The sequence below is a fragment of the Schistocerca cancellata genome, chromosome 1 (assembly GCF_023864275.1).
Source record: "Schistocerca cancellata isolate TAMUIC-IGC-003103 chromosome 1, iqSchCanc2.1, whole genome shotgun sequence".
Lineage (NCBI taxonomy): Eukaryota > Metazoa > Arthropoda > Insecta > Orthoptera > Acrididae > Schistocerca > Schistocerca cancellata.
The window spans coordinates 568,076,551-568,096,082 of NC_064626.1; the positions used below are offsets into that span (position 1 = coordinate 568,076,551).

At 38.9% G+C, this 19,532-nt stretch overlaps 1 protein-coding gene across 3 annotated transcripts in view; it reads right to left on the minus strand.

Moving 5' to 3' along the window:
* The window catches only part of LOC126181449 (cyclin-G-associated kinase), a 245,441-nt gene that overhangs the window by 82,638 nt on the left and 143,271 nt on the right, over positions 1 to 19,532 (minus strand). For all 3 annotated transcript variants that reach the window (XM_049924773.1, XM_049924774.1, XM_049924772.1), the window contains exons 16-17: positions 3,994 to 4,187; positions 3,487 to 3,605 (exon numbers count right to left, since the gene is read on the minus strand). In XM_049924773.1, the coding sequence (XP_049780730.1) occupies positions 3,487 to 3,605; positions 3,994 to 4,187 (313 nt within the window). The remainder of the gene's footprint in view (positions 1 to 3,486; positions 3,606 to 3,993; positions 4,188 to 19,532) is intronic.

The following is a 19,532-nucleotide window of genomic DNA, read 5'->3' on the forward strand; positions in this document are numbered from 1 at the left end:
AGAGAAGAGAAGAGAAGAGAAGAGAAGAGAAGAGAAGAGAAGAGAAGAGAAGAGAAGAGAAGAGAAGAGAAGAGAAGGTATTGAAGTGTGGTGCTACAGGAGCAGACTGAAGATAGGATGGGAATTTCGGATAACTAATGAAGAGGTGACTGAACCATAAAGAAGAAGAATTTGTAAATTTGTGTAAAAGAAGGGATCAGTTGATAGCATACATTCTACGGGGAGAGTGGTGGAAGAGGGAAGGAAGGAAGGAAGGAAAATTAGTGTTTAACGACCCTTCAACATCGGGGTCACTAGAGATGGAGCACAAGCTCAGATTAATGAAGGGTGGGAAGAAACCCTCTATGGTATACAGTCACTGTAAAGAAACTTCTGAAGGTGAAATGCTTAACTCGCTTTTCAACTGTTCCTTTACACAGGAAAACCCTGGAGAATTGCCACAATTTAATCCTTGTGCCACTGGAAAGATCAGTGAAATGAGTATTAGTGTCAATTGTGTTGATAAACAGCAAAAATCAATAAAACTGAGCAAAGCTCCAGGGCCCAATAGAATCCCTATCAGATTTTACCCTAAATTTGTGTCCAAGTTAGCCTCTCTTCTATGATCTATCATAGATCTCTTGGGAAAAAAGAGAACTGGTCGCACCCATCTACAAAAAGGGTAGTACAAGTGATCCACAAAACTAATGTCTGATACCCTTGACATCAATGTGTTGTAGAATCTTAGAACATATTCTGAGCTCAAACATAATGAGGTATCTTGAACAGGATGACCACCTCAATGCCAACCCACATGGGTTCTGAAACCATCGACTATGTGAAACCCAACTTGCACTTTTCTCACATGGCATACTGAAAGCTTTGGATCAAGGCAGTCAAGTAAATGCAGCATTTCTCAATTTTTGAAAAGCATTTGAGTCTGTACCACACCTATGCTTAGTGTCAAAAGTTTGATCATATGGGGTATCAAGCTAAATTTGTAACTGGATTGAGGACTTTTTGGTACGGAGGACACAGCATGTTATCTTGGATGGAGAGTCATCATCAGATATAGAAGCAACTTTGGGTGTGCTCTAGAAAAGTGTGCTGGGACACTTGCTTTTCATGTTGTATATTAATGATATTACTGACAATATTAACAGTAACCTAAGACATTTTGCAGATGATGCATTTATCAATGATGAAGTATTATCTGAAAGAAATTCCATAAATATTCAGTTAGATCTTGATACGATTTCAAACCGGTGTACAGATTAGCAATTTGCTTTAAATTTTCTTAAATGTAAAATTGTGCACTTCACAAAAGACATAGTGTCCTATGACTATAATATCAACAAATCACCGTTCGCATCAGCCAACTCGTACAAATACCTGGGTGTGACACTTTATAGTGATATGAAATTTAATGATCATATAGGGTCAGTTGTGGGTAAAGCAAGTGACAGACTTTAGTTCATTGGCAAATATTGGGACAGTGCAATCAGTCTACAAAGGAGACTGCTTAGAAATCACTCGTGCGACCAGTTCTAGAATACTGCTCAGGTGTGTGGGACCTGTGTACCAAATAGGGCTAAGAGGGCGTATTGAATGTGTACAAAGAAGGGAAGCAAGGTCATAGATTAATTTGCTCCATGGGAAGGTGTCACAGAGATACTGAAGGAATTGAACTGGCAGACTCTTGAAGGTAGACTATCTCAAGAAAGTCTATTAACAAAGTTTCCAGAATCAGCTTAAATGATGACTCTAGGAATATACTACAACCCCCTATGTATCATTCACATAGGTATCATGATGATAAGATAAGGATAATTACTGCAGGCACAGAGACATTCATTCCTCCTCCTTGCACTCCATCCGTGAATTAAATGCGAAGAAACTGTCGTAACTGGTACAATGGAATGTACCCTCTGCGATGCACCTCACCAGGGTTTGCAGAGTATAAATATAAATATAAATGGAGGGGGAGGGAAGGAAGGAGGGAGATCAATGCTCTCTCTCTCTCTCTCTCTCTCTCTCTCTCTCTCTCTCTCTCTGTATAGGGAGATCAATGCTTGACTACAGTAAGCAGATTCATATGGGTGTGAAGTGCAGTAATTAAGCAGATATCTGCATAGAATAGACCTGCACAGAGAGCTGCATCAAACCATTCTTTGAGCTGAAGAAGACAACAAATTGAGACAGGGGAGGGGGTGGGGGGCAGGCCTTATTAAAAATGAGTAAGCAAAAATAACAAGAATAAAAACAATGGAATAAACAAAAGAACTACTTACCACAAAGTGGAGATATTCATTGATACCAGGTGGTTATACTTTGAATGCAGCTACTCATGGAGGTGCGGTGGTGGGCTGTAATTATTGTATTGCGCAAGACTTGATAAATATTCTAAAGCATTAATGGGAAACTTGTTTATGCAGGAAAAAAATTAGTTGCAATTTTGGCCATCAGATGCAAATCTGGTACTGTGAATGCAAGAAAGACGTACAAAAATGTTTCCGTATGTAATGGATTAGGAACAGGTTGTGGGCAGAAAAGGTCAAATAAGTGAGAAAGGCATAATGCTGATTATACTATTAACCACTACTTACACAATTTGTTCAATATGAGCATTGAAGATGACAATATGCTGTACAGCGCCAGATTTATAAATTGCACCTAGTGTCAAAAATAATTTCTCCAAAGTAAATTGGTTCCATATTAACTCATTAGCATATCTGTCAAATTTAACTGCCATACGATAATTACAGTAAACACTGGACGTCTGTGAGTAGTGCACTTTAATTACAGCCATCTGGTAGATATGAACATGCAATGTCAGAATATGAATTTGGCTCTTACTCGTAACTAGCAGACTAACATAGCTACATTCACCCAGCATGGCAGCCCAAGTAAGGCCAAGTCAGACTACACAGCCAGGAAGACTAAGTGTGTGCTCTGCAGAATGACAGATGTTTATAAGCCAAGATACCATGTTCCATTTTCATTACTCTTCCAATATTTGTATTCCATCTGGAATTCTCCAGTATCATGATAACACAAGAACAATGTGTGATAATGGATCATCTGTAAAAGCCTGTCAAAGCTAAGACTGCACAAACTAACAAGAATATGATCAAGCATGCCTGCTGCTTCTCTGCTCATTGTCCTCCACGTCTTCTGTCACCGAGAGACATGTTACCACAGCGCAATGACATTTTTCCTGATGCCATGGGTGCGTTTTGACATGCTATGTTTGTTCACCTATTTCCTGCTGGTGTTGTGTAACATTCATTGATGGGACATCTTTCTAACATTAGTTTTGTGATTTCTCTTCTAATTGACATTAATGAAACTTGACAGCCCTGACAAGTATATGCATTTTTCATATGACTCTGTACTCTGACTGGATAATTTGTGGCTGAAAAAGTAAGGCACCATAATACAGAAAAAAATATTTTTTTAAAATATTTGTGAAAAATAAATCAATGGTTATAGCAACACTGTTCAGACCTTTCTTTGCAGTTCTGGGCTGGCATCTCTATACTCTCTCACTTGTGGTGGAGGTGCAGGTCTCTGCGGTGGTTTTACTCTTGAGGCAGTGGCAGGTGAGCCCTGAGGTGGCTGATTAACTGGAAAAACATGGAATATCACTTCACTCAAAAAAGCACCAACAGGAGAGGCTGTATCGTTGTAGGGTGAAAGAGAAAATGTTGTCTGCATGTTGACATTTGAACTACTTTTATTTACACGAGGAAATGCTATTATTTACATGAAGAATTGAATCATATGTGCAGAGCACCACAATCAGCTATACTTTCAACTTCCCTCTTGGTGGGGGGAGTAACACTATAGCGAGTAAAACACAGTCAGAAACTGGATGTGAGATAAAAAAAGGTGAATTACGTTATTTATTATGTCTTATACATCGACCAGACAATCAACTTAATAGATTCCTACACCTATAAGAAGATGGGTCACTTTTTCGTGCTTATTGTAATTACCTATCTTTTTACCTACCAAATGTTTCAAAGTTTTCTTCTTTTTCAATTTTTGTAGAGAATAGAATATCTGGTGTAAAGTTCTTTGAGGAGTGGCCAACCCAAGGTGGTTGCTGACTAGGAGTTCGTTCCTCATCCATGACAAAAATGTTCACTACGGCAGTGAACCTTTCCTGATAATGTTCTGGATCACCCAAATCATCCAGTTCACTCCTAGAACAAACATCAGTATTTAGAACAGCCAGTAAGATGGGATTTTAGTGAATGCTCAGAAGTAAACAACACTTTTTAGAATTGAATGCCTGTTTTCCATGAAGTAAGTTCCACTGCTGAAACATAGGATCATTCTGAATCATAATTTGAACAATATGCTAATTTGCTATGAAGAAAGAGAGCACTGTTTTACTACTACATTGCTTTCTGTGTTATTTTTATTGTATGAGCATCATACGGAACACCCCAAACAAATTAACTTCATCTCTGTGTGAAATGGTACAAATTTGTTACATCACAGTAGGTTGGACAAAGACGACAATGATAAATAATGCAGTTTCAGATTTAACAGTAGCATCACAGGTATAACTGACGCTATGCTTTTTTTTTTTATTAATTGCTCCACACCTGCTACATGACTATACAGAAGATGAGAGTGAATGACATTAGTTTAGAAAAATTTCTGCATCATCCTCATATTATCTATGTAACTAAAACACTGTCTTGGATCCCGGTACCAGTTGTAGGTTGCCTACCTAATGATTTCCAGGAGCAACGAACATTTGGTTTTCAATGTTTCATGTTATTATCATTCAAATTAAATAATTTAAAATGCCGTCATAATTTGCTCATTTAGAAATATAATTGTTCGTCGAAAGTTTAACACAACAAGGTAAGTATTAAATTAGAAGTAGTGTGTGTGTGTGTGTGTGTGTGTGTGTGTGTGTGTGTGTCTTGAGGCAGCATAACAAATGATGCACAAATATCCAGACTTTATTCATCCAGTATTTGAGAATGAGAGCATTTAGTGTCTTCCAGTGAACTTCACAAGTAATTTGTGAAATTTTTTCTCACTAACATCCACCGGAAAAAGAAAGGAAAGAAGTTTATCAATAACTACATTTTCATTGTTAATGCAGAAGAACTTCCGTGTCAATCATCACATATTTTTTTATTATTTTTTTTTACTACTAGCTTTATTTGCAACAAACTTAGCAGACAGTATCTACATATATCACTGAATGTACCTGCAAAATTGTAACATCGTGCGACAGATAGTTCCGGAGATATGATGTCATAAAAAATTATATGCAAGAAAAACTAACTTTTGCTTAAAATGGAACACACATTAACCGGATTATATTACTTCAATGTTTTATATCAAGAGAACTTTGGGATTTTAAGCATAATTTCGAACTTCTGTTCACTACCTTGCTTAAAAAAACAGTTCACATGTTAATTCATTTGCACAGTAATTAGGCATTGCAAACAGTTTTATATGTTAGGTTTGATTCTTTAAAAAAATCAAGGATTTACTCATATTATACTCCACTAAATATCAACAAAAATAAGATTATGGATGTAGTTACATTTAACTTAAAGATCAAAAAGATGAGATTCAAATAGCAACTGCTAGAAAGGTATCTGTGAATTCTCAAAACTGTTACAGTAAATGATGTTTACTAAAATATATATATATATATATATATATATATATATATATATATATATATATATATAATTAAAAAGAAAGATGATGAGACTTACCAAACAAAAGCGCTGGCAGGTCGATAGACACACAAACAAACACAAACATACACACAAAAATCTAGCTTTCGCAACCAACGGTTGCCTCGTTGCCTCGTCAGGAAAGAGGGAAGGAGAAGGGAAGACAAAAGGATATGGGTTTTAAGGGAGAGGGTAAGGAGTCATTCCAATCCCGGGAGCGGAAAGACTTACCTTAGGGGGAAAAAAGGACAGGTCCTGTCCTTTTTTCCCCCTAAGGTAAGTCTTTCCGCTCCCGGGATTGGAATGACTCCTTACCCTCTCCCTTAAAACCCATATCCTTTTGTCTTCCCTTCTCCTTCCCTCTTTCCTGACGAGGCAACCGTTGGTTGCGAAAGCTAGATTTTTGTGTGTATGTTTGTGTGTCTATCGACCTGCCAGCGCTTTTGTTTGGTAAGTCTCATCATCTTTCTTTTTATATATATATATATATATATATATATATTTATTTTTATATATATATATATATATATATATATATATATATATATATATATATATATATATAACACACACACAGGCCTAATCCCTTCCTCCATACTTTTAAGTCCCCTGCTAAGACATGGGAAGTATTTTAAATTTGTTATTCATTAAAAATTTTCAAATTGATTCCTGTGTATCTACAGCACTCAAGGGAGTCCTAGTGACTTAGTTACACTGATGTTAATACAACTGTGTGATAATTTTACTAGCATTTAAAGCCTTCCAGGTTGCTACAATATTGTGAAATCGTCACATTCAACACAGATTATTTGCATGGAGCACATGAGCAGAATTTTCAGCCCTGTAATTTTAATGTGAAGAGGAAATGAGTATGAAACATGACACTCTTGATACCCAAACACTGTACAAACATCCTACTTTAAGCCTCTATTGCACAATGTTGCCATTCAGCAACAACCTGTAAATTTATGAATAATTTTTAGAAAATCACTCGTATATCCAAGGTATTGCCCTGTGGCAATGCATGCAGTCTGACTGCATGGAGCTAGATTGTGTTTAGCATTATTACGTTGACGGAAAAGTCTAAAACTGATAATCTTTGTTGAATGTCTGTTGTACATAGAAGCACACAGAAGCAGATGAAAGAGTGAATTATTCATGACACTTAGATCAGATCTAAAGACAACAGATACATAAAATATTTAAAATGATGCTTAATAGCAGAACTGATAATGTTTTGTATTTTTTCAGGTTTTCCTGGTGAGGCATTGTCAGGTTGAACAATCATGTTTCTGCCAGTTACTCATGTTTTTCTTGCATGATATTTCAACTGCATGACTCGCAGTGTGGAATGAGTCCGGTATTTATGCCTATGTTGTTATAGGCGATCTGTCTGCAGTCCGTGCCACATCAGGTGATCTGTCTGTGCTATGCGCCGACCAGTAGCAGCAACTGTAGAGTTTTCTTCAAGTAGCACCTGTTCCGAATGCTGTGCGCATACTTTGTGGTTATTATCCATTGCCAGTCTTGGTGTATGAAGTTCTGAATGACATCAAACTCATGCAAGACATTTTTTCTTCCGATTGTCATCACTTAAGCCCTCCGGTGATTTAGGACATTCTGTTATTGCGGTGTGCCCTCTCAGGCATTTCTGGCCCACCGGGAGTGGCCGCAGTGTTATTTTCAGGCTGCTGGTGTTCATATTGCCTCCAAAGACTTGGTAGATAATCCTCAGGTATAGGGTCTGTTGTCTGAGGTACCATTTCATGTGCATCCTTTGTTACATATACTGGACTGTTTTCTCTAACTCCAGATTCAGAAGACTGAGTGCCCAGTTCCAGACAGAACTTAGCTGGAAACTGTTGTCATGGCTAAAGAGATTCTCTGTGACCTTAAACTCAACAGGTTCTTTGATGATTCTGTCCCAGTACTTCAATGTTTGAGTTAGGATCTTGGCATCATTATACACACATCAAAAAATGTTTTTCATCACCTTGGTTCCAAGTGTTCTGGAACCTGTACAGAAAATTGGAATAGAGATCAACATAAACATAACTTCTGCCCTTTTTATTGCTCATGAAAACCACACATTGCATGTTGTACCACCATGTGAGACCTTCAGAGGTCATAGTCCAGATTGCTCTACACAACAGTACCTCTAATACCCAGCAGCTCGTCATCTTGCATTGATGCATGCCTTTATTCATCGTGGCACACAATCCACACGTTCATCAAGGTACTATCAGTCCAGATTGTCCCACTCCTCAATGGCATAGATCCCTCAGAGTGGTTGATGGGTCATTTCCTCCATAAACAGCCCTTTTTAATCTATTCCAGGCATATATGATAGGGTTCATGTCTGGAGAAGATGTTGGCCGCTCTAGTCAAGCGATGTCATTATCCCAAAGGAAGTCATTCACAGGATGTGCATGATAGAGGCACAAATTCTCGTCCATCAAGACGAATGCCTCACCAGCATGCTGCCAATACGGTTGCACTATCAGTTGGAGGATGGCTTTCACGTATCGTACAGCCGTTATGGCGCCTTCTGTGGCCACCAGTGGAGTACGTCGGCCCCACATAACGCCACCTCAAAACAGCAGGGAACATACTTTTTGCTGCACTTGCAGGACAATGTGTCTAAGGCGTTCAGCCTGACTAGGTTGCCTCCAAACACGTCTCCGATGATGTCTGGTCGAAGGCATATGTGACACTCATCGGTGAAGAGAATGTGATGCCAATCCTGAGTGGTCCAATCGGCAGGCCCATCTGTACCAAGCTGCATGGTGGTGTGATTTCAAAGATGGACCTCACCATGGATGTTGGGAGTGAAGCTGCACATCATGCAGGGTACTGCGAACAGTTTGAGTCATAACATGACGTCCTGTGGCTGCACGAAAAGCATTGTTCTACACTGTGGCATTGCTGTCAGGGTTCCTTCGAGCCATAATCCATAGGTAGCGGTCATTCACTGCAATAGTAGGCCTTCAGTGGCCCGAGCGAGGCATGTCATTGACAGTTCCTGTCTCTCTGTATCTCCTCCACATCCGAACAACATCGCTTTGGTTCATTCTGAGACGCCTGGACACTTCCCTTGTTAAGAGCCCTTCCTGGCACTAAGTAACAATGCGGATGCGATCGAACTGTGGTATTGACCGTCTAGGCATGGTTGAACTACAGACAACACAAGCTGTGTACCGCCTTCCTGGTGGAATGACTGGAACTGATAGGCTGTCAGACCCCCTCTGTCAAACAGGCGCTGCTCATGCATGATTGTTTACATCTTTGGGTGGGTTTAGTGACATCTCTGAACAGTCAAAGGGACTGTGTCTGTGATACAATATCCACAGTAAATGTTTATCTTCAGGAGTTCTCGGAAGTGGGGTGATGCAAAACTTATTTTGATTATTTTGATGTGTGTAGTTCATAGAATGACTGAGTACTAAACAATGCTCAACAATCACTGACTTGGATGACTGTCTGAGTCTGGAGTACCTTTGGTGTTCTTCACACCTGATGTCTAATGTCCTAGTCATCTCCTAATGTAAGCCATACCACATTCAAATGGCATGTGATAAATGTCCAGTTTCTCTGGACCCAGGTCATTCTCCAAACTCCCTAACAGAGCTTTAATCTTCATGGGTGGCTGTAACACGCTCTTAATGTTCTTTTTGAGGAGAATTCTGCTGATTTTGGCAGATATCGGCCTGACATATGGTAAATGTGCAACCTCCTCCACTTCTTCTTGTTCCTCTTCAGGAACCTCCGATGGGAAACAGTGTGCAGTGCCTTTTGAACATCTTGAGAAGAGTATCCATTTTTGTAGAACCCAGATTGTAGGTGTTCTATATTCATTGCCAAATTATCAGGATATGACAGAATTTGTGCCCAGTGAACCAGAGTTCGAAATACACCAATTTTCTGTGCTGGATGGTGACAAATGCTGGCTTGCAGGTACAAGTCAGTGTGAGTGGGTTTGTGGTACACACTGACACTGAAGTGTCATCTGCCTTCCTCTTAACTCTTACATCTGAGAATGGGAGTGGACCATCCTTCTCCAGTTCCATGGTGAATTTAATGTTAGGGTGGCATGAGTTTATGGGTCCAAGAAAACATCAAGCTTTTCTCTCTCATGGGGCCATATAACAAAGACGTCACTCAGATACCTAAAAATGTATTTCAGTTGATCCGGGGTCGATGTAAGTGCCTCATTTCCAAATATCTCCATAAAGAAATTGCTCACCACCGGTAAGAGAGGGCTGTCCATTACCACCACTTCTGTTTGCTCACAGAATAGTGCCCCATACATTGAGGTCAATATGTGCCTCAATAAGTCTAAGAGGGCACTGTTGAACTTTTATCCAATCAGATCAAGTGAATCTTTTAGTGATATGCAGGTGAACAGGAAGATGACATTGAAGCTGACCATGATGTCAGAGTCCATCACCTGTAGCTGCCTGAGGCATTGTAGGAAATCCTTGAGTTGAGAACGTGATGGGCACACTTCCCTACATATGGCATGAGCACCTACTTAAGGTGTTGAGCAGTAAGGTGTGCCAGCATTGCTGACAACTGGATGTAGAGGCACGCCATGAAGTCTGGGTTGTACTGTGGTTTTGCCCTTAGCTGCTTAATGATCTTCTCTGGAAGGCCGGTTTCCTTTAGAATAGCCCTGTCTTCCTGTTCATCATCTCTGTGGAGTCCGTTTCTACTGGTCTGTATGCCAGCTAATCCGCAAGTTGTCACACCTTACTGTCATAATCTGCCTTTTGTAGGACAGTAGCATTCCCCTTTTGTGCTGGTACCCTCACAATGCTATCAGCTTCATGGAGTTGTTTAAACGCCAACCTCTCATCATCAGAGATGTTTGGTTTGGGTAGCACGGTTTTAGTGAGTACACTACATATCTCTAGTTGGATTACTTTGGTCTCACTAGCAGGAAGTTTCAGAGCCATCTGCTCCACTGCACTGACAAAGTCTGCTACAGGAATATTTTTGGGGATAACTGCAAAATTAAGACCCTTGCTCAGTACTTTCAGGGTGGTTGCATTGAATTCCTTCTTTCTCATGTTGACGGCCATATGAGCAACCTCATTCTGCTGGACCTTGTTGTTAAGACGTTCAAACTTGACTAGTTGACAGGATCCTGATTTCTTCCTCATGCACTCTGCTAGGAACCAGGAGGTGCCATCAACTCCGTCCCAGTCTTGTCTGGGTGGAGAGCTTGCTATAAAAAAGTTTAGAGGCAGCAACTCTCTGAATGTTACATCAAGTCAGTGGTGCATGTCATGCACTCTCTCCCTGACCAATGCTAACCTCGCTCGATGTTTAATTCTGTTGGCCACTCTGGAACTGATATGTTTTAATTCTAGCAAATACTGGGACCACATCCAGTTCTTGGCATCACAGCAGGAAACAGAGAGAACTGAATGTTCTCCTCTTCTTTTGTCGAAGCTTATCCAGTTTTCTAATATTTAAATACATTTCTTCCACGTGGTGTCATTTAATGCAACTCTTCAGGCTTTCCTCACAAGGCGTGGTCATGTTGAACAATCAGGTTTCTGCTGGTTATTCACATCTTTCTTGCACAATTTTTCAACTGCGTGACTTGCAGTCTTCTTCAGATGCTGTCAGTACTGATTCCAGTGTGGACCAAGTCCAGTGTTTATATGCCTATGTTGTGCTTAGTGCTCCATCTGCTGTCCACACCACTTCATGTGCTCTGTCCTTGCTATGCACCGACCAATAGCAGTGACTGTATTTTTTTTTTTCTAGCTGCGGCTGTTCCAAACATTATGCAGATACTTTATGGTTATTACCTGTTGTCAATATTGCTGTGTGAAGTTCTGAATGACATCCAAGTTGTGCTAGACATTTTATCTTCAGACTATCATTTAAGCCCTCCTGTGATCTAGGGCCTTCTGTTGCTATGGTTTGCCATATCAGGTATTCTGTCCGAGGTCCATGCCCATCAGGAGCAGGTGTAGTATTATTTTCTGGTCACTAGTGTTCAAATTGTAGTTTGAGACTTGGTAAAATGTTTTCATGTATTGAGTTTATTGCAGGGTTGCCACAAGTTCTGGAAATCAGGGAGTTTCAGACATGTCAGGGGAATCAGGGAAATTTGGATAAAAAACCCACACTGGAAAAATCTCGTTTTTGTCTCAGTAGATGAAATGGTTTGTTTACTGAGATGTCATGCATCGTGACCAGCTGGGGACAGCTGAGTATGTGCACTGCTTCCCTACTACCCCATTCCTACTGCTTCACTCCTTCTTTCCACTCCCCTCAGCTTGCAGTCAGTGCTGCCACCACTATATGCCGCTAGCTAGCAGCTGCTGATGATGAGAGGCAGGGAGGTGTGAGGCGTGGTTTGTTTGGATCTGATTCTCAGAGGTTGTTAACACAGTGACCAGAGACAGCATTCATGTGTCCATGAGTTGTCTGAGTGATTGTGTGAATGTGTGTGTGCTCTCATTTTCTGACAAAGGCTAGGACCAAAAATGTAGTTCTGAGAGTGTGATTATCTTTTCTATGTGCCTGTCTGCAGCTCATCAATCATCTTTACGTTGAATTGCTACCTATCCTCTTAAGTATTGATTCTCAGAGTATTTGCACAAGTTATCTGTTGCATGGATTGATCACCATGGTTTCAACTCATTGACATGGTGTCTGTGACACCTGGCCAAACAAGTGGATTTTTGCAGCAGGCTGAAACCACAGGCCATTTCTGCGGGTATATCTAATGGATAGGGTCTAACGATCTGAAGCCTGTCGTTCCCACAAGTGTGCAGATCCTGCCAATAGAATCTAGTCTCACCGATTTGTCCACAGGCCGGGTCTGTCTGTGTGTGGGACAATGTGGCGGATTTTCGTGGTCTATCCATGGACCCAGACTGCAGTATTCCTAGCAGGCCAGATGCCACAGGGGATAGATTTCAGGAGTTGTGACTCTTACTACAAATACATTGTATGATGCAGCATTTTATAAACATTTCATGTACTGCAGTACAGTTTGCCACTACGAAAGTAGTTTGTATATTAGGAAGTATACACGATAAGAAGAAGGAAATTGTGGCAGTCGCTGGCTGTTTGTATGCTATGTACTCGTATATTTCTTGAAAGAAAAAACACGCAATACCTGTAAAATAATAGACATAAAACAGTGGGTTATAATCGACAATAACGAACACAGTACAACCAACATTTTATTGCCTATTGTGTTGGTTTACACAACTTTTCTCTGCGTTATAAGCTTTCAAGAGGCCTACTTCTTTCTAAGGTGATTTCTGAAAACAGTGAAGGTATTTTAAATCTGTGTTGCGACTTCAAGGAAATGTGTATTTTTGCCACCAAATGTATTTCATTTTACTGAAGTAAAATAACGACAGTTGTCTTAATGAAACACATATGTCATTTGACTTGATTTCTCCGTCTAAAAACAGTTCATTACAAAAGATGTTGATGTTAAATACTTAAGATTTTTACTTACATGGAGAAGAAATACAGAAGTACTTACATATTTTTGAGATCTCAAAATTTGCCAGGAAAAATGCTAAAACTTGTTTGGAAATCAGGGAAATTCACTTGAGGAAACTTGTTGCAACCCTGTATTGTCTGAGGTATCATTTCATGTGCATCCTTTGTTACGTGTAATGGGCTGTTTTCTCTAACTACACCTCCTGACACGTTCCGCATCATACGAAGTGTCGTATTCATGATCTATGGAACAAGTACTAATCTAATCTAATCTGTCCCCTCGCATCTTTATGTTGTCTCCGTTGTGTTATTCTAGGAATTATAATGACACCAACATTCCAAAACAAACACTGGTACTGGGACAGCGTCACCAAACACTCTATTGAGATTAAGGTCACTGACAATCTCATTAACCATGACACCAGTTTCCAGCTGAGCTCTACCTGAAACCTGGCATGGCACTCGTTGTGAAGTTGTTGGGAGAGTTAATTTGGAGTAGGAACGGCTGCTTGGGTCGGGTGCGGGGGCTCATATTGGTGTGGTTCCTGTTGATTCTCTCAGTAGGTGGGACTATACCAGGCATGGCCTACATCTCAACAGGAAAGGGAAGGGGAAACTGGCTGGGGTAATAGCAGGAAATTTAAGGGGGGGAGGCACTGCCATGAATGGTAAAATACCAGTGGTTACAGGTGTTGGAGCAGCACCTTTTTTAGGATAGGTAAGACAGAAAGATGTCAAGTTCTACGAGAGGTCAGGATTGAAACAAATCTTCAGTTTAGGAAAGAAAAACAGCACAATTCTAGCACATTGGATCACCAATCACAGCTGTCAATTATAAATTTTCACCAATCACCAGAAATTTTATCTCCACCAAGTTGTATCTCAGTCCTAGGTAATTGCATTGATGAATTAAAGTCACCCAACCCAGTTGACATAATCTGCCTCTCTGAACACCATGTGACCACTGGTATAGCAACCAGGCCTAAGCACAATGAGAAACTCAGACAGGAGAGTACTGCAAATGATAGAATAAGGAAAGGTTCTCATGAAAGTATAATTAAAAATAATGTAAGTATATTTCATCAAAATATCGGGAGTTTAAAGAATAAAATAGATGAGCTTCTGGTTTGTTTAGAAGATTTAGAAGCTGAGGATGAAATAGATATACTATGCCTGTCTGAGCATCACATTGTTACTGATATGGATAAGGTAAATGTAAGCGGATATAAGCTCTCTGCACATGTAATGAGAGAAAATATGGAGAAAGGAGGAGTTGCCATATATGCCAAAAGTTATCATTGTGCAAAAAGTATAGAAACAAAAAAGTTTTGTGTAGAGAAACATACAGAAGCATGTGCCTGTGAGCTTAAATTAAATAAAGGCACATTTATAATTGTAACTGTATATAGGTCCCCATCAGGAAATTTTCATCTATTTCTGAAAAATTTGGACTCCTTGTTGTGCTATCTGTCAGACAGGGGGAAGCAAATTATTATTTGTGGGGACTTCAATGTAGATTCTATGAAAGAGGGTAATAGGAAAAATGACCTCGAAGTATTACTCGGTTCTTTCAATTTGACACCCGTTATTGATTTTCCTACTCGGGTGGTAAAGGATAGCAGCTCACTGATAGATAACTTCTTTATAGACCAAGATAAGTTTAACCAGATAAATGCTCAGCCTGTTGAGAATGGTCTTTCTGATCATGGTGCACAGCTAGTTACAATATATGACATAGCTCCATTCAGCAATACTAAACAGTCCTCCAAAGTAGTACGTTCAGTCAACGATTTAACAATTGCAAATTTCAGGGAAAGCCTACAGCAGTTAGACTGGGATGAGGTGTACTGTGAACCTGATGCCAATTTAAAATAAAATTTATTTCATGACATTTTTGTAAATGCATTTGAAAACTGCTTCCCCAAGAAAATAGTTAAATATACTCGTAAGAAACCTCGTAACAAACCATGGCTTACTAAGGGTATAAAAATATCTTGTAACCGGAAAAGGGAAATGTATCTGACAGCAAGAAAGAGTAGTGACCCAGAAACTATCAAACATTATAAAAAATACTGTGTTATATTAAGAAAAGTTATTAAAAAATCCAGAAGTATGTGTATCATGTCTGAAATCAGCAACTCTGATAATAAAATTAAAACAATTTGGAATATTATTAAAAGAGAAACAGGTCAACCAAGAGCACAGGAAGACAGTATTACCATCAAATTGAATGAAAACTTTATGAACAAAAAGTCAGAAGTTGAAAATATTTTTAATAATCATTTTCTAAATGTTGTGTATATAGTAGGATCCAGGTGTTCATTAGAAGATGCTAGGCTGTTAATGGAAGAGGCCATACCTATGCAACTTGATACAATTGAAATCTCACCCACTTCTCCCTCTGAAATTAGGAAAATAATAAATTTGCTTAAAAGCAAAAACTCACATGGAATTGATGGCATTTCCAGCAAAATACTAAAAGCTTGTTCTCAACAGATAAGTAAGATTCTCAGCCACCTGTGTAATAGCTCTCTGGAACAGGGCATTTTCCCTGATAGACTGAAATATGCTATTGTTATACCTTTGCATAAAAAGGGGGATAGTTCTGATGTCAACAATTACCGTCCAATCTCCCTTCTAACAGCTTTATCCAAAATTTTTGAGAAAGTAATGTATTCAAGAGTAGCTTCACATATCTGTAACAATGAAGTACTAACAAAATGTCAGTTTGGTTTCCAGAAAGGTTTTTCCAACAGAAAATGCCATATATGCTTTCACCAATCAAATTTTGAATGATCTGAATAACCGAACACCACCCATTGGGATTTTTTGTGACCTCTCAAAGGCTTTTGATTGTGTAAATCATGAAATTCTGCTAGACAAGCTCAAGTATTGTGGCATGAGTGGGACAGTGCACAAATGGTTTAATTCGTACCTAACTGGAAGAGTGCAGAAAGTTGAAATAAGTAATTCTCATAATATGCAAAGATCAGCACATTCCTCAAACTGGGGAACTATCAAGAATGGGGTTCCACAAGGGTCAGTCTTGGGTCCTTTGTTGTTCTTAATATATATTAATGACTTGCCATTCTATATTCATGAAGAGGCAAAGTTAGTTCTCTTTGCTGATGATACAAGTATAGTAATCACACCTGACAAACAAGAATTAACTGATGAAATTGTCAATACTGTCTTTCAGAAAATTACTAAGTGGTTCCTTGTAAACGGACTCTCACTGAATTTTGATAAGACACAGTACATACAGTTCCGTACAGTGAATGGTATGACGCCATTAATAAATATAGACCTTAATCAGAAGCATATAGCTAAGGTAGAATATTCCAAATTTTTAGGTGTGTCCATTGATGAGAGATTAAATTGGAAGAAACACATTGATGATCTGCTGAAACGTTTGAGTTCAGCTACTTATGCAATAAGGGTCATTGCAAATTTTGGTGATAAACATCTTAGTAAATTAGCTTACTACGCCTATTTTCACTCGTTGCTTTCATATGGCATCATATTTTGGGGTAATTCATCACTGAGGAATAAAGTATTTATTGCACAAAAGCGTGTAATCAGAATAATAGCTGGAGTCCACCCAAGATCATCCTGCAGACATTTATTTAAGGATCTAGGGATATTCACAGTAGCTTCTCAGTATATATACTCTCTTATGAAATTTGTTATTAACAACCAAACCCAATTCAAAAGTAATAGCAGTGTGCATAACTACGATACTAGGAGAAAGGATGATCTTCACTATTCAAGATTAAATCTAACTTTGGCGCAGAAAGGGGTGAATTATACTGGCACTAAAGTTTTTGGTCACTTACCAAATAGTATCAAAAGTCTGACAGATAACCAACAAGTATTTAAGAAGAAATTAAAAGAATTTCTGAATGACAACTCCTTCTACTCCATAGAGGAATTTTTAGATATAAATTTAAAAAATTAAAAAAAATAAAAAACACAAAAAAATGAAAGAGTTGTTATATTAACTTAAGTATGTTGTTAAATTAACTTAATTATGTCATGTATTGGAAAATTTGACTCGTTCCACATCATTACGAAATATCGTATTCATGATCCATGGAACTAGTATTAATCTAATCTAATCTCTAATCTAATCAATGGAAGCAACATCAAGACATAAGGGGACACAAGTTTGAAGATGGAGTTACAGAAAACAGCCCAGTACATGTAACAAAGGATGCACATGAAATGGTACATCAGACCCAATACCTGAGGACATTCTATCAAGACTCGAGCGGTAATTTGAACACAGACAGCCTGAAAATAACACTGCAACCACTCCTGGTGGGTACGGACCTCAGACAGAATGCCTGACATGGCACATCATGGTTACAGAATGTCCTAGATCACAGGAGGGCTTAAATGGTGACAACTGTAAGATAAAATGTCTAGCACAAATTGGACATCTTTCGGAACTTCATACAGCAAGACTGGCAAGTCTACAAAGTACGTGCACAGCATTCAGAAAATCACTGCTACTGGTCAGTGCATACTATGGATAGAGCATCTGATGCAGTGCAGACTGCAGATGGAGTGCCTAGCACAACATAGGCATAAATATTGGACTCATTCCATACTCTGGAATTAGTCTCCTGAAGGAGACTACGAGTTACCGAGTCTAAATGTTGTGCAAGAAAGAGGTGAATAACTGACAGCAACCTGATTGTTCAACATGATTATGTTTGTATGTTTCTGGAACCAAATGATAAAAAACTAATCAGTACTTTCAGTTTGTTGCCATATGGCATATGGCAACAGTATGATGTTGCTGCCATTAACCTAACCTTTTCCAATGTGGACAGATTCAGTATAATTACCTTTATATTGTTGATGTATCTATCAGATTCATTTTTTTATGGTGGCAGATGTTACGCACCAATTAGGAATGGTCTGGGAGAAAATAATTATTCATAATTAGATGACACTGACAGTGAAGACATTTTTGCAATGACTAAGAGGAAAAGAGTGCTGGACCTGATACTTCCAGTATAGATGTTTCTGAGACTGATGGTGATAATGGAGAAGAACAAGAAGTAGAAGTAGAAGAAGAAGAAGAAGAAAATGACGATGATGAAAACTAGGTATTTCATTGCAATATAATTGTTACCACGGAGCAAAGGAATGTTCCAAAGCTAAATAAAAAGCCTAAAATCTTATCAATTGGAAGTAATATTGGAAAGTGATCCATGCCAAGATGGACTGGTATACTAGATACACACTCACACATAAGCTGTCCAAAAAGGTATTTTCATGTGCTTTTCGGAACGAAATATTGGACTTCGTTATCTTGGAATCCAACAGCCTACCTGTTTGAAACAAATCCGTGATTAACAGACTATACTGTTCAAATGGCTTCATTGAATGAAAAAATATAGTAAAAAAATAAAAAATAAAAATATATAAACCAAAGAGATTGGCTTACAAAAAATGTCTGTACTATCTGATGTGACTTTCTTAGTATACAACTTTGAACTATTTACTGGTAGTAGTAGTAGTAGTAGTAGTAGTAGTAGCTGCCAAAATAAATATCTTCCTGATACATATGTCAAAAGAAATGGTGTACTAAAACTCGCTATTGTAATACTAAGAGTGCAAACATTGTAGAATAGCTTAGAGTTACAACTGGATCCCAAGTACTGTCTGATCCAATTGTCTAAAGGGATGTTTATCTGACTATGTCAATAAGATGAAGAGATCTGGAAGAGTTGCAAGATGAAAGACAGTGCCACAAAAAATATATGTTACTCTGCTGTAAAGTGGAATGACAACAGATCTGTGACAATACACAGAAATTTTGGGGTAGCAAACTCAATAACTTCCGGTGACGAAAACTAACACTGGTTGACTTCACCCCCTTCCATATCCACATCCAGTGACGCCTACAACTGAGGAAGACATTGCAGTTGGTCAGTTCTGTTGGGTTATCCAAGACCTGTTCGGATGGAGTTTTGTCAAAGGCTGCAAAGTAGCTATTAGTTGCTGCAATCACCTCTTCATTTGAATAAAATCTTTGTCCCACCAGCCACTTCTTCAAATTGGGGGACAAATAGTAGTCTGGGGGAGCCAAGTCAAGAGAATAGGCGTGTGTGTGTGTGTGTGTGTGTGTGTGTGTGTGTTGTGAAACGAGTTTGAATCCTAGTCCCATTAATTTTGCGACCACAACTAATGAGGTGTGTGCTGGTGCAGTGCCGTGAGGGAAAAGGACATTCTTGCAGTCCAATCACCGGCATTTTTCTTGCACCTTGGTTCTGAAACGGTCCAATAACAATGAATAATATGCACCTGTAATAGTTTTCCCTTTTCCAGATAGTTGATGAGGAT